This window comes from Tenrec ecaudatus, chromosome 7, assembly GCF_050624435.1.
Source record: "Tenrec ecaudatus isolate mTenEca1 chromosome 7, mTenEca1.hap1, whole genome shotgun sequence".
Classification (NCBI taxonomy): domain Eukaryota; kingdom Metazoa; phylum Chordata; class Mammalia; order Afrosoricida; family Tenrecidae; genus Tenrec; species Tenrec ecaudatus.
The window spans coordinates 98,658,661-98,674,101 of NC_134536.1; the positions used below are offsets into that span (position 1 = coordinate 98,658,661).

Genomic DNA, 15,441 nt, shown 5'->3' on the forward strand with positions numbered 1-15,441 from the left:
TTAGGATTCTGGTATTTACAAAGCCATTTTATTGGCGATCTAGAGCTTATTCTGCCTCCACTGCAAAGGTAGACTGGCAGCCAGTGATACTTTATTCAGGCCACATAGGAAGGCGCCCCTTTCTCTTCTGAGCTTTCCTAGTTGAAAGATCCACCTCTTCTCTAAGGAACTGTGATTAGAAAGAACATTTTCTTCAAGGAAGGCCATTGCTCATTAGATTCAGAGACACACTCATTATCTATTAGCCACTATGAAAGTAGAGCAGTGACCTAATAACAACTTTGCCATGAGAGACCAGTGCCTGGAAAAAGCCGTCATACTTGGTCAAGTTGAGGGTGGCAGAAAAGAAGAACTTCAACAAGATGGATAGATACATTGGCTGCTACAGTGGGCTCAAATATAACAACAATTGTGATGATGGCAACGTTTCTGCCTGTTGCACATGGGGTCTCTATGTGTCATCAGCAATTTGACAGCACCTCATAGCAACCACAATATCCAGTCAACAGAAAAGCACATTCAGCCTTGAGCAGGACTTTGAGTACCGCATCTCTAGAGAGAAGATTTCCAGATCTATAGTTCGTGCTCAAGTTAATTTATTCCTTTTTTCCTCCCATTCATTTATTCTGTCCATATATCTTCAGCACCAATCATGTGTCCGGTAGTGTCATCAAGCAAAAAAAAAGTCATCAAGGGAAAAATACCTGGGCTAATATTTGTATTAACAGAGATAGGCAGATGTTAACATGTTAGCAACTGATAAGTTTTTGTATCTTAGCGCATTAGCATTTAAGTTTTGAAATGTAAACAGTGATATTTCCAATGATTTCAGCACTGACGATTAAGATCAAGGAATTGATTAAAAGTGGATCTGTCATATTGAAGATAGGCCCTTATGTCTTTTCTAGTCTATGGTTCTGTGACAGTATTTCAATTGCTTAGAATCCAAGTAAGATGAGATCATCAATACAATCACCTTATTATACATACACATAAGGACTGTACTTAGTGGCACTATTATAGTAGTGTTCGTGCAAATCCGTAGGATCTGAAAACAATGTATTTCCTTCATTTTAGGGATAAAGTTATAATGGGTTTTGAAAGGTACACAGGTCATTAGATGGATGCTTAGACATCAATTATATACAAATCTTGACCAACTTGAAAAACTATAAAAATCTCAGTGGCATAACTAGTGCCATGTTTATAGTAAGTTTTAATCTGACACTGGATTTGATTATGAGCAGCTTTTGTATGCACGTCCAGTCAGTTGTCGGACACTGCAATGTGGCACAGAGCATTACGTGTCAAAGTGAAGTGCAAAAATCCTCACAATGTAAAGTGCAAAGTTCTTTCCAACCGGAACATCATCATAAAGGGAGACAAGGTCGACGTTGTTAAGAATTTCCTTTTACCTGGATCCACCGTCAACACTGATGGAAGCAGTAGTGCAGAAATAAATGACATAGTTCATTGGACCAATCTGCCTCACAAGACCTCTTTTCTGTGTGAAAGAGCAGAGAAATCACTTTGAGGTCTAACGTGCGCCTGTCCCAAGTCACGGTATTTTCAGTTGCGTCTGTACATGCGAAAGCTGGACCGTGGACCTGAAGACCAAGACAAAAACGCATGCCTTTGAACGGTGCTGTTGGCATAGAATGTTGGGATCACCGTGGACTGTCAGCTATTTCTGTGGGTGTTGATTGCAGATCCAAATAAAATGAAGTAAACATCAATATTGTCTCCACTTAGCATGATGTTGCTTATTGGTACAGTTGTCAGGACCTTTGTTTTCTTTATATTGAGTTGTAATCCATCCTGAATGCGGTAGTCTTTGATCTTCATTAGCAAATGCTTCACGTCCATTTAACCTTCAGCAACTAAGGTTATATCATCTGCATATCACAGGTTGTTAATGAGTCTTCCTCCAGCCATGGCACATCCATTTAATATAGTCTAGCTCCTCGTGGTTTTGTGTAGCATACATATTGAATAAATATAGTGCGAGGATGAAACCCCGACACACATCTCTCCCGATTTGACATCATTCAGCATTGCCTTGCTCTGTTTAAATGACTGTCTCTTGATCTATGTATAGTTTCCGCAATGAGCACAGTTAATTGCCTAGAATCCCCATTCGGTGAATGGTCTCCTTCATTTGTTATGATCCACAGAGACAAATACCTTTGCATAGCTAACAAGACACAAATAAAACATCTTTTTGGTATTCTCTGCTTTCCACCGAGATTCATCTTACGTCAGCAATGACATTCCTCATTCCTTATCTTCTGAATTCTGCTTGTGGATTTCTGGCAGTTCCCTGTTGATATACAGCTGCAACTTCTTTTGTATGATTTTCAACATAATTTTACTTGTGTCTGTTATTAATGATGTTGGTCAGTAATTTCCACACCTAATTGGGTCATCTTTCTTTGTAATGGACACAAATATGGGTTTCTTCAAGTTGGTTGGCCAGGCAGCTGCCCTCCTTGTTTCTTGGCATAGACAAGTGAGAGCTTCCCGCATTGTCTTCTTTTTGGAACATCTCATTTGGTATTCCGTCAATTGCTGAAGATTTGTATTAGCCAATACCTTTAGTGCAGCTTGGATTTCCCTCTTTAGTACATCTGTTCTGGATCATATGCTACCTCCTGAAATGGTGGGACATTAGAATACAGAATACACCAGATAAATTGCTGGGAGCCCTGGCGATACAGTGGTTACACATCAGGCTGTAATCTGCATGGTTCGAAGTTCAAAGCAATCAGGAGTTCCGTGAGAGAAAGATTGGACTTTCTACTCCTGTAAACACTCACAGTCTTGGATACCCGCAAGAAGTCGGTATGAGTCAGCATTGACTCTATGGCAGTGGGTTTTTGGCCTACATAAATTGGCATTGTTAATGTATTTGTACCAAGTAAAACCCAAGTTTTAGTTAATGATTATTTTGTCAAGGTGTGGAAAAGGGTGCTTAAGTGTTCAGCTGGTTAAAAATTTCACAAACTGAACAATTCTTTTAATGTAATCAATAGCTAACTCAAGAGGCAGAAACTAGCAGCCCCAAGACCGCCTCTCATCGTCTTCCAGGGGAAACTGTGTCCTGACTTCTCTTTTAGCGACCATTTGTTAGCCTTAATGTTATAGCAACTCTTGAGGGATTTATCATAATAGTGTTTTGCATTTTACTTAATGTCTAAGGCAGATCTACTTTCTGGTTAAGGCTTTAACATATAATCCATTATGTTTTGCTTTGTAGGTTGAAAAAGCTACTTGAACAAGAAAAGGCTTACCAAGCTCGAAAAGAAAAAGAAAACGCCAAGCGGCTCAATAAACTAAGAGACGAGCTTGTCAAACTCAAGTCCTTCGCCCTCATGCTGGTGGATGAAAGGCAAATGCACATTGAGCAACTTGGTCTGCAGAGCCAGAAGGTGCAGGACCTCACTCAGAAACTGCGGGAGGAAGAAGAGAAGCTGAAAGCCAGTACCTCCAAATCCAAAGAAGACAGGCAGAAATTGCTCAAGTTAGAAGTGGATTTTGAACACAAGGCTTCAAGGTTCTCTCAGGAGCATGAAGAGATGAATGCTAAATTGGCTCATCAAGAGGCTCACAATAGGCAACTTAGACTCAAGCTGGTTGGCTTGACTCAAAGAATTGAGGAGCTAGAAGAAACCAACAAAAACCTCCAGAAGGCAGAGGAAGAACTTCAAGAACTAAGAGACAAAATTGCCAAAGGAGAATGTGGAAACTCCAGCCTCATGGCAGAAGTGGAAAATCTTCGAAAGCGAGTCCTGGAAATGGAAGGTAAAGACGAAGAGATCACTAAAACGGAATCCCAGTGTCGAGAATTGAGGAAGAAGCTGCAAGAAGAAGAGCACCACAGCAAGGAGCTCAAGCTTGAAGTTGAGAAGTTACAGAAGAGAATGGCAGAGCTGGAGAAACTGGAAGAAGCATTTAGCAAGAGTAAATCGGAATGTACCCAGCTGCATTTGAATCTGGAGAAGGAGAAGAACTTAACAAAAGACTTGCTGAATGAATTGGAGGTGGTCAAGAGTCGAGTTAGAGAACTCGAGTGTTCTGAAAGGAGACTAGAAAAGGCTGAGTTAAGCCTCAAAGATGATCTGACAAAGCTGAAGTCCTTTACTGTGATGCTGGTCGACGAAAGGAAGAGCATGATGGAAAAACTTAAGCAAGAAGAAAGGAGAGTGGACGGTCTCAATAGAAATGTTAAGGTGGAGCAAGGCAAGGTTATGAATGTTACAGAAAAGCTCATTGAGGAAAGCAAGAAGCTTCTAAAACTGAAATCGGAAATGGAGGAAAAGGTGTACGCCTTGACGAAAGAGAGGGATGAGTTAATAGGCAAGTTGAAAAGTGAAGAGGAAAAATCTTCGGAATTAACTTGCAGTGTTGACTTATTAAAGAAGAGGCTTGACGGTATGGAGGAAGTGGAAAGGGAAATAACAAGGGGCAGAGCTCGAAAAGGGCCTGAGCTCACCTGCCCAGAGGATAAGAAGATTCAAGAATTAACCCTTGAAATTGAGAGACTGAAGAAACGTCTCCAACAACTGGAGGTGGTTGAAGGGGATTTGATGAAGACCGAGGACGAATATGATCAACTGGAGCGGAAATTTAGAACGGAGCAGGATAAAGCCAACTTTCTCTCTCAACAACTAGAGGACATAAAGCTCCAAATTGCCAAGAATAAAGCAATAGAGAAAGGTGAGGCTGCGAGCCAGGAGGCTGAGCTGAGACACAGATTTCGGCTAGAAGAAGCTAAAAGCAGAGACTTAAAAGCCGAAGTTCAAGCTCTTAAAGAGAAGATCCATGAGCTGATGAACAAAGAAGACCAGCTTTCTCAGCTCCAGGTAGATTACTCCGTCCTTCAGCAAAGATTCATGGAAGAAGAAAACACGAACAAAAACATGGGGCAAGAGGTTCTCAGTTTGACCAAAGAGCTGGAGCTTTCTAAGCGCTACAGCCGCGCTCTCAGGCCCAGTGTGAATGGGAGAAGAATGGTCGATGTGCCAGTCACGTCTACAGGTGTCCAGACTGACGCTGTCAGCACGGATGCCGCGGAGGAGGACACTCCTGCTGTGTTTATAAGGAAATCTTTTCAAGAGGAAAATCACATCATGAGCAACCTTCGACAGGTGGGATTGAAAAAACCGATGGAGCGATCCTCCGTTCTAGACAGGTATCCTCCAGCAGCAAATGAGCTCACGATGCGAAAATCTTGGATTCCATGGATGAGAAAACGAGAAAATGGGCCCCCGATCGCTCAAGAGAAAGGGCCTCGAGCCAATTCCATCCCTGGGCACCCGGGAGAGCTAGTCCTTTCACCAAAGCAGGGTCAGCCCCTGCACATTCGAGTGACCCCCGACCACGAGAACAGCACGGCCACGTTGGAAATCACGAGCCCAGCGTCTGAGGAGTTTTTTTCCAGCACCACTGTCATTCCTACGTTAGGGAATCAGAAGCCACGGATAACCATTATTCCGTCACCAAACGTAATGTCTCAGAAATCAAAAGGAGGAGATACTCCTCTTGGCACCGAACGAGCCATGTCCCCAGTCACAATCACAACGTTTTCCAGGGAAAAACCCCCAGCCCCAGAAGGTGGAAGAGGTACCTTTGTGGACAGGCCTACATCCCCCATTCAGATAATGACAGTGTCTACATCAGCAGCACCAACTGAGATCGGAATCGCTCCTGAACCCCAGGAAATGCCTTTGGGAAGGACTGTCCTCAAAGTCACTCCAGAAAAACAAACTGTCCCAACGCCGGTCAGAAAATACAACTCCAATGCTAATATCATAACCACGGAAGACAACAAAATTCACATCCACTTAGGGTCTCAGTTTAAACGATCCCCTGGGCCTTCAGCCGAAGGAACAAGTCCGGTTATTACTGTGCGACCAGTCAACGTGACCGCTGAAAAGGAAGTTTCCACCGGCACTGTCCTTCGCTCTCCCAGAAACCATCTTGTACCGCGAGCTGGTGCAAGCAAAGTCACAAGCACCATCACCATTACACCAGTCACAACTTCATCCACAAGAGGAACCCAGTCAGTGGTGAGTGGAAGAGGGTCCAGCGGGCGGAGCTGGGTAGGGGCGGAGGAGTGGATAGCGTGACTGAGCCCACATCCATAATCTAACAAGATCATCAGCCTCTCCCTGCACTTTCACCTGCTGATGGAGCTTTCCTAGAGGAATATCTACACTGTCCTAAGAAAAGGACAAGAAAGCGGCCTAATATATTGACAACTTGAACTAATTTTGAAAGGGAATTTTTTTCCATGTAAATTCTGCAGGCCCCCAAATACTTTGAAATGACAGCATATAATAAGAATGTTTAAAATTTTAATTTTTATATTGAAAAAATATTTTATACAGGGGAGAGAATGAGAAAAAATAGGATCGATAGGAAGTATTAAACTATCACTACCGCAGACCTCTATCACCTAAATTATTCAATATGTGATTACATATGAGCCTCTATTAAAAATAAGATTAAATATAACATCAGAGCCTTTTTTAAAAGCAAAAATGAAGTCAGTTTATATGTCTAAAAATTTATCTTCTTAACAGTACCTTGCAGAGAATAGAAGCTTGGTAATAACTAACTGGGAAGCTAAATAAATGGTTATTAAAAAGTACTTCCGAAGTATAAAAGCCAAACCTTAAAAAATAAATAATATATTTTAAGTTGTTTTCAATGATCCTCATCATAGATTGGGGCTATACTTGGTAAATGTAATTATGAAATAGCATGTAACAATTTAATATTTATTTAAACTAATAGGCTTGACATTTTAATGCTTCCTGACCGCTGAGCAAATTTTAAGGAACATTCTAAAAAACATTGCAAAAGACACAAAGTGTGTTATTTAACTACCGAGATGGTTGCTTGTTTTCTCATACCCTCAATGTACTTTACAGGACTTTAATCCTCTGTGCTCCAACATGGACTCAATGCAGACTTCAGAGTGTGAATCAGTAATTGCTTTGCCAGTAAAGCTTTCATGTATTGGTTCTACAGAAGCTGAGTAGCATTCTGAATTGGCCACCCTTCTGAAATGGCTCAGTAATAAGGCCTCTTCAGCTGTGCAGAGTACACTTTGTGACAGTCTTGCTCCTTTTGCTGCAATTTATATAAAGATAATGGAATTATAGGTGGTTGTAATAGACGATGTATCAAAGCAGTCACTCTCTCAGAGAGATAAGGGAACACTGCTATGTCACATTTAAACTTCTGGAATCACAGCAGTATTCCCAAGACCCTTTGCTTAGATTTTTTTGCTATCACATCTTATTTCCATTACGTGTCAGATCAAGATAACCTTACCCACTGTAGCAACATTCCTGGCTACTGATTAGACAGTATACTCAAACAAGATTTCAAATCAACTAAGAATTCTAAAGCCTGATGATGACTCAATTATTTCAGGTACATCAGGTTCCATAAACAACAAAATGTTGAAGATAATCCTTATAAAAATTGAACAGTGAACCTAGCTCATTTCTGCATTTATCCATTCACTATATGTCATGTTTCTTATACATTTGGCACTGGGATAAATATTAGCATGCAAAGATGAAAGTGATACATCCCTTGTCTTTTAGAACTTATAATGCTCTATGCGGGAGCCCTGTTGACATAGGGGTACTCATTGGGATGTTAACCACAAGATCAACAGTTCAAAACCATCAGACTCTCCACAAGAGAAAGATGAGGCTTTCTACTGCTGTAAAGATTTACAGTCTCGGAAACATGATGAGGCAGGTCTACCGTGTCCCACAGGACCGCTGTGCGTCAGAAGTGACTTGATGGCAGTGAGTTTTTTGAGGTCTTTGATAGAGTTATGGAACCACAGAAGAAAAACTAACAAAGGAGGAGGTTTCCATGGTGAGGAGGGTTTTCAAGAAGGAAATAGGAAGCAAGCAGAAAGAAGGCTATGTCAAAGACTTGGTCTCTCTGGGCAATCCAGAGCCTACCTTGTGCTGTAGCAGCTGTGAATGGGAAGAAAATGCCAGAGCAGGCAATGGAAAGACAAAGCGGGGTCAAATATGGAAGGGAGGTGCGTTTCTTAGGATGAAGCTGACGCTTCATCTTATAGACAAGGGAACTGCTGAAAGGGCAATGATCATTCGAGAGAGTCTGCTAGATTGGAAGAGACAAACTGAGGACAGGGCTGCTATTGCAGCCTCGGGATGACTCGGGACGGTGAACGAGACATTAAAGATAGACTCAAAAAATTTTGTGGCAAGCTGAGTATAGGGCGTGGTTCTGTGGTTTCTGGTTTGGTAGTCTGGGTGGGAAAGAGAGTGAGACAAAGTGGGCTAAGCGATGATTGAGGCATGCTTCATTTGAGATGCTTAATGAGAGGGCGTATGGGGTCAAACATGTTTAGCAAGTTATCAGAAATACGGACATGAAGTTCAGGAGGGTGTGGAAAGGCAGAGCTCTCAGCACTCAGGAACATGGTGGATGATCTCAGAAGATTCTAAGGGCGGATGTGAAAAATAAAAGGAGAATGGAGTTTGGGATATGGTGATGCCTATATTGATTGCTGACAGGTGCTGAGCCATAAAGACCCAGTGTACACCAGGCAAACACCACCCAGTCCTGGACCATCTCCCACTGTTCTTGTGTGGGAGCCCATTGTTGCAGCCACTGTGCCCGTCCAGCCTGTCGAGGGTCTCCCTCTTTCCGTTGCTCTTCGACGTTTCCAAGCATGGTGCCCTTTCCAAGGGCTGGTCCCTCCTGACAACAAACAAGTCAGCATCCTTGCCTCCGAGGAGCATCCTGGCCGGACTTGTTCCCAAGCAGATTTCTTTGTTCTTTGGGTGGTCCTTGGCGCTCTAAGTACGGCTCATATTTTGAGGAGCTGAAAGGCGGAAAAAAAAAAAGAATCCAGCAAAGAGATGGAAGAGGAGCCCTCAAAGGCAGGAAGTGAACACAGCAAGAGAGTTTTAAGAGTGTTTTAAGAAAGGTGTGGCGGCGCTGACAAGAACAATTTAGAAAAGTCTGAGGTCATGAGAAGGTTACCGTTGACCTCAGCCACAGAGGCTTTTTCAGTGGGGGAGCAAAGTCCTGCTCAACGAGGAAGGCCATGGGGTGGGGTGCTGTCTAACTCACAGGGGTGGGCGGAGGGCTGCATCACCCAGGGAGAAAAAAGAAGAGAAAGTGGAGATCCCTTGGGAACAGCCAGAGGAAACTTGCCAATAGGGGCTTATATTTGCCTTGTGGGCTATATTTTCTCTGTAAAATAGGAGGTAAGATCATTTAGAGCAGTGGTTCTCAACCTGTGGGTTGCGACCCCTTGGGGGGGGGGTCAAACGACCATTTCACAGGGTCGCCTAAGACCATCGGAAAACACATATTTCCAATGGACTTAGGAACCCAGACACCGCTCCTCTCTCCGTGCACGTGCAGATATGCCCACATGAGTACCCGGAGTGAAGACTGTTACCCATGCTACACCATGCTGAAAGACAAAATTTCATTTATTTGAATTTGAAATAAATATTTCACAATATAGAGTTATATATTGTTTTGTGATTAATCACAAAACAATATATAATTCTATATTGTATGGCAGGATGTATTTTCATTGTGACAAATCGATCAAGGGCTCATGAGGGAGGGGGGAGCCGGTAGGGAGAGGAAAAAAAAAAAGAGGACCTGATGCCAAGGGCTTAAGTGGAGAGCAAATGCTTTGAAAATGATTAGGGCAAAGAATGTACAGATGTGCTTTATACAATTGATGTATGTATATGTATGGATTGTGATAAGAGTTGTATGAGCCCCTAATAAAATGTTTTTTAAAAAAGAAAATACATCCTGCATCAGGTATTTACATTACAATTCATAACAGTAGCAAAATTACAGTTATGAAGTAGCAACGAAAATAATGGCTGGGGGTCACCCCCATATAAGGAACTGTATTAAAGGGTCAGGGCATTAGGAAAGTTGAGAACCACTGATTTGGAGACAAGTTGGAGGCAGATGAGAAGGAAGTTTCGGATAGATCTTTCAAGACAGAAAAGGAGGTAATCAGAGTAGTTTAGACACTAACTCCATGGTTTAAAATATTTGTTAAGACTTTTTATCTGGTGAGGTGCCGTCTGTAGGCATCCCGGTGTTACCAGTCTTGCTAAGGCTCAGATTGGTGGCATTCGCAGAGGCAACTCACCGACACTTCCCTTGTGTCTCTGTATTTTCTCTTACAGTCGGGACAAGATGGGTCATCCCAGCGGCCTGCACCCACCCGCATTCCCATGTCAAAAGGTATGAAAGCAGGGAAGCCAGTCCTGGCAGCCCCGGGAGCAGGAGATCTGACCAAATGCGAGCCTCGCGCTGAGACTCAGTCTAGGAAACTAGAGCTGAAGAAATCCGCAGCTGGCCGCGCGACCTCTCTTGGAGGGGGGAAGGGCTGAGGGCAGTGGCTCAGGGGGTATGTGCCCATGCTACTGCTGCCGTGAAGTGGAACTGTCGTCCCTTCGTGCCGACTCTTTACATACACTAATTGAAGCTTTCGATAGCTCGCTTCAAAAAATAACCAACTAATAGCCATGCGTCTTTTCTAATTTGCACATTTGTTTTGATGCTAGGGAATAGAACTAATTACCAGAAATATTGTTTTGCAGTGTGGTTTTTTAAGAGTGCTGGGCATAAGGCAGGACCTGGCTTCTAGTCCAAGTTTTGCTTCTACGCAAGTGGATGCATCCGTTAACCCATCTGAACCCCAGTTTCTGCATCACTAAGATGCTGGGTCACAAGAACTCCATGACCGGCTCCCATATTTTCTAAATGTAATCCAAATTTAAAAGCTTTGTTCTACAATACTTTTTTTGTTGCTCTTGTTCAAAAATGTTTTTTTATGAAACAGGAATTAGTTTAACAGTTGTCATCTGCCTCTATCAAATCCTGAATCCCCTCATGTGCCGGGGAATAAAAACCCGCAAACCATTTCAAGGTTATCACAGGACTTCAAAAGAGATCCGAAAACAAACTCCTCTAAGAGGATTTCGGGAAATAAGTGGAATGTAAAATAAAATGGAAATGAAATATGAAAACCTGAAAACAGAGTTCTACTTATTTGTGTGTGTATGTGTGTTATAGAAATTTTGGCCACCTCCAAAAGATTCCCAGAATTTCATAGGTAATAATTTTAGAACTATTAACATCAGACTTACACTCTATTCAAGTGTGCAATTGATTTAAATTGGGAGCAGTTTGAATAGAACTGCCAAATGGTCCCTCAGAGCTCAACAGAGATTATAATGGATAGAAAATAGCAGAAAGTAAATTCTCATACAGGAATGCCAAGAAAAAAAATGACATCATAAATAGCTTAATGGAATTCAAATATTTCCTTCACTCTAGGGTGAACTTGGCTCATGATTTGGTGTGTGTATGTGTGTGTGTGTGATAAAGAAGTGATTTATTATTACTGTCAGTTTCCTTGTGTTTATATCATTTCTATTAATTTTAAGCATGTTTTTCTAATAAGCATGAAATGAGATAAATGGAAAATCCCAAGTGTCTTTGTAAGGCGATTAACCACATTAAAGTGAAAATTGTGCTTCTGAAGGAAAAAAGAAAAACCCACATAGGAGCTGAAGGCCAATAACCTGCAGCATAGCATACCAAGGTCTCATGTCAGCAGCATCTTTGTCCAGTTTGTCAGTCTATTGGGTGACTTTTACAAAACACGATAACTACAAAGTTATAGTTTTTTCCTTCACCATTTCTGATTGGTGAGTTCCAGCATTATTTGCTGAGTACCTGCTCTTGATACGTTTATTATCATCTTGCTTAATCGATGAGAAGCCCTTCCAAGTTCTTTTCCACACCAGATGCTCTAGTCCATTCAGTATGTGGACTTGGGCTGTCATGGTGGTTGCCTCGCCTCACAGGATTTGCACTCACTTCAATCAGGTCTCTGTTTATGTCGAGCAACCCTGGCAAAGGTATGGCAGAATAATAGAATCTCAAAGATGGAGGGTGAGAAACAGACCAAGTAAATAGACGGCTTTTGAAATCAGATTTTGTACAGGTTTAAACAAGAGATGTTGCTATTTAGAGTACTGATTTGTATTTGCTTAAAGTGGGGCAGCGGGGGGGCTCTCTTTGGCAAAGTGGACAATCAGTCTTTTCAAAAAAAGGCCACTGGAGTGTTGAATGCAGCTGCACCATAACAGACTGAGTGTACTTGAGCCGATAAGGGCGCCGACAAACCCATCTTCCCCTTCTTTCTACTTTACCTAACATTCGCCGGTGATTCTTACCATATGATCTACCTACTACCTGCTGTTTTTCTCTTACCTGCCCGCACCATGCCGACTTGGTTTCCTCCTGCAAGCCCATGCCCTGGGCAGGAAGAGTGCACCAGATGGACATAACAGTGCGCGAACAGGATGTTTCTGCATCTGAATCTTGGAACAGCGCCACCTACAAAGGAAACCTGACAGGACACCACATTCACCTTTGAGAAAAGATGAAGAGCAACCACCAGGATCATTTTTGTCTTTGTAATTTTAGAACTCACTCTACGCATACACAGATTAGACAAATAAGCTTTAACCCACCTATTAGAAATGAATCCCCCTGGGGAGAGCAGGTGGAGGGTTGAATGCACTCTAACTAATGGCAGCTTCCAATGTGTGTTTTCAAAACTGGTTTATTGGCATGCAATTCACATATCATAAAATTCAATAGTTCATCACATCAAGAAGAGTGGTACGATCATCCCCATAATCAGTTTTAGAACACTGTCTTCATTCTTGTATCATCATTATTAGCTCTCCATTTCCTGCCAACTTTCCCTGCCATCCCCCCAAGGATCCATTGACCCAGTTTTTAAGATGCAAGTTTTATGTGCTTTTTAAGGACTGGATATGATTAAAAGGCTAGTCTTTCCCTGTCCTGCAAATCAAAGGAGTCTTACTAGAACTGCTATGCACAGGTGTTACTCAGGTACCACCCTTAAAAGAAACCCTAGAAGGAGAAGTGTCATTTCTATAGACTGCCACATAGATGATGCTCTCTAGGGGCCAGCAGGACACAGTGTACACACTTAGAGAGGCTGCGGTCTCCCTCCTGAGAATAATTGTAATGCTTTGGCTAGTCCCCACCAGGTCAAGTTTAGAGCTTTCTTCTTGCCTTCCAGGGTCTCATCGTTGGTTGTCTCCTTTTTCTCTGCTGGTTCTTCTTTTTGATTTTGCTACTTCCACCAAACCAAACTCACTGATCTCGAGTTGATGCCCACTCACAGTGGCCCTATATGACAGGATTAAGTTGCTCCTATGAATTTCTGAGACTATGACTCCATGGAAGTAGAAAACCTCATCTGTCTCCTGAGGAGCAAGCTGCTGGTGGTTTCAAACACCCTGGACTTCTGACCTTGTAGTTAGCACCCACTACACCACAGGGCTCCTGCTACCTGCACATGGCTATAAAGTGCTTTCGCCACCTAACAAGGTCTTCCTCCAACTGTGCAGACTGCCCTTCTTCCTTGCTCGGCTGAGCACTTAATGGAAGACGCAACATTTTCTATCTACTTCCACAATTCTGGTCAATTTCCAAATGAGTTTAAATCTTTATCAAATAGCACATATACATAGTTAAAATCTTAGCCAGGGCTAAAAGACATAATGGATAGACTTGCTCCGTACCTCACTATCCTCAGCCTTCAGTTTTGCTCCCTGAGGGAGAAAATTACTGTTCTCAGCTATTTCGTCTGGTATTTTTCTCCATATTTACAAATGCCCGTGCTGCTACTTTTTTGTATAAGTCTTAGATATAATCTTTTGTCTCATTATGATTTTGATGGTTGAGGATATAGTCCTCTCAGATGCCCCCTCCCTCCCCTTCCCCACCCTACACTATGGTTATACCACAACTGTTTTGATAAAGCTGTTATCAGCACGTAGGTAATACTCAATCCCTGATTTTAATTCATAGCAGTCCAGTCTTCCTGAAAGAGAAAACCTCCTCTTTCTCCCTTAGAGCTATTTGGTGAACTTGAACTGTTGACCTTGAGGTTAGCAGTCTAATGCTTACCTGACAGCGCCTCCAGGGCTTCCAGGTTTATTTACAATGCTGGCATGTGTATACTGCTCCCTGCTGAAATAAGCGGTCTACTATGATTATGTTTCTTCTGACCACTTTCCTTCTTCCAAAGAACTGTTTTACTTTTTCATTTGCTTGATACTTCATGTGCTTGTCTTTTTCATTCTTTCTTTTTCAAATGCTCCGCGAGATCTGCCAAACACCTATCAATAATATTTACAAACAAATACATCTGTTGAATTCTTTTCCCTGGAAGCCTTCCTAATTTAGTCCTCCTTTTCCCAACTTGGCAGGGGCTGCTTGTCCTGGAGGCCTGCTGCCCAGCTGTTTTCCTCTTGTCCTTGTGCCTCTATGATCCCACCTCCCCAGTATTTCTGATCTTTGACTTTTGTTCAGCTACCGAACACCCACCTCTCGATTTCTTGATGTCTCTAATCTATCCATTTTTAAACTACATCTTTTAGAGAGAAAACCTTCTGATGCTTTCCTGGGACAGACTGACGACCTACATTCTGGAAACATGTCAGGAGAGCTGGGAGGAGACTCTCACAGCTGCATTGGCAAACTTTTTTATTCCCCTGCGTTCCCTTTGCATCTCACGCTGACCCTTCTGGTGTCTGGGTTGAGACCTCCTCTGAGGTAGTTTTTCCTGAAAACAAATCTCTAGCTTCCTATAAGAGTGATGAGAGGAGTACTGGTGGCCAGTGGGCTAAGCATGGAACTGCTTACCATAAAGCGAGGGGTTCAAACCCATTAGCCATTCTGAGGGAGAAAGATTATGTTGCCTATTCCTATTTAACCCCCCCCCCCCAAACAAACAAGCAGTTTTATTCCTGTAGGAACACAATGAGTTGGAATTGACTCATCACTAGTGAGTTTGGTTTGTTTTGAGATAAAGGTGAGGCTGGAGCATAGCTGTGCTCTTCTCTCTCAGTGTCCATCTCTGTCTCCTTTGGTTTCCCTCTGCTCTCTAACTGCTCCTCCTCAGTCTCCTTGCCAGCTCTTTAGTGTGCGCAGACATCCTAAGGGCTGACGTGCCCAGGTCTCTATTGCGAGCCAGGTTCCGACTCCACATTCTCACTGTGGATGTTTTCTGTGACTCCTGGGGCTTCAAGGAACCCTCGTGCGCTGATGGCTCCCCGCCCTCTATTTCAGATCCTACGTCCAAATGCACTGCTTCTCTCCAATGCAGCTGCCTTGGAAGCTGGTCTTTAACGTGCCCAGCACCCTCTCAGGTCACTCCTTTGACTACCCTCATCTCTGCCTGGCGATCCTCATCTCCCCGGTCACTCAAGCTAGAAATCAAAGTCCTGCTGGGTGCTTCCTTAACCGCCATGTAGATTCAGCAGGACACACATATGCTAACAT

The 15,441-nt window shown here is 42.7% G+C and overlaps 1 protein-coding gene across 7 annotated transcripts in view; it reads left to right on the forward strand.

Moving 5' to 3' along the window:
• The window catches only part of FILIP1 (filamin A interacting protein 1), a 307,485-nt gene that overhangs the window by 271,736 nt on the left and 20,308 nt on the right, over positions 1-15,441 (forward strand). For 5 of the 7 annotated variants that reach the window (XM_075554869.1, XM_075554875.1, XM_075554871.1 and 2 more), the window contains 2 exons: positions 3,257-6,068; positions 10,230-10,633. In XM_075554869.1, coding sequence (XP_075410984.1) covers positions 3,257-6,068; positions 10,230-10,436 — 3,019 coding nt within the window. In that variant the 3' untranslated portion in view covers positions 10,437-10,633. Of the gene's footprint in view, positions 1-3,256; positions 6,069-10,229; positions 10,634-15,441 lie in introns of those variants that run through there. The other 2 variants (XM_075554872.1, XM_075554874.1) reach the window with 1 other exon arrangement.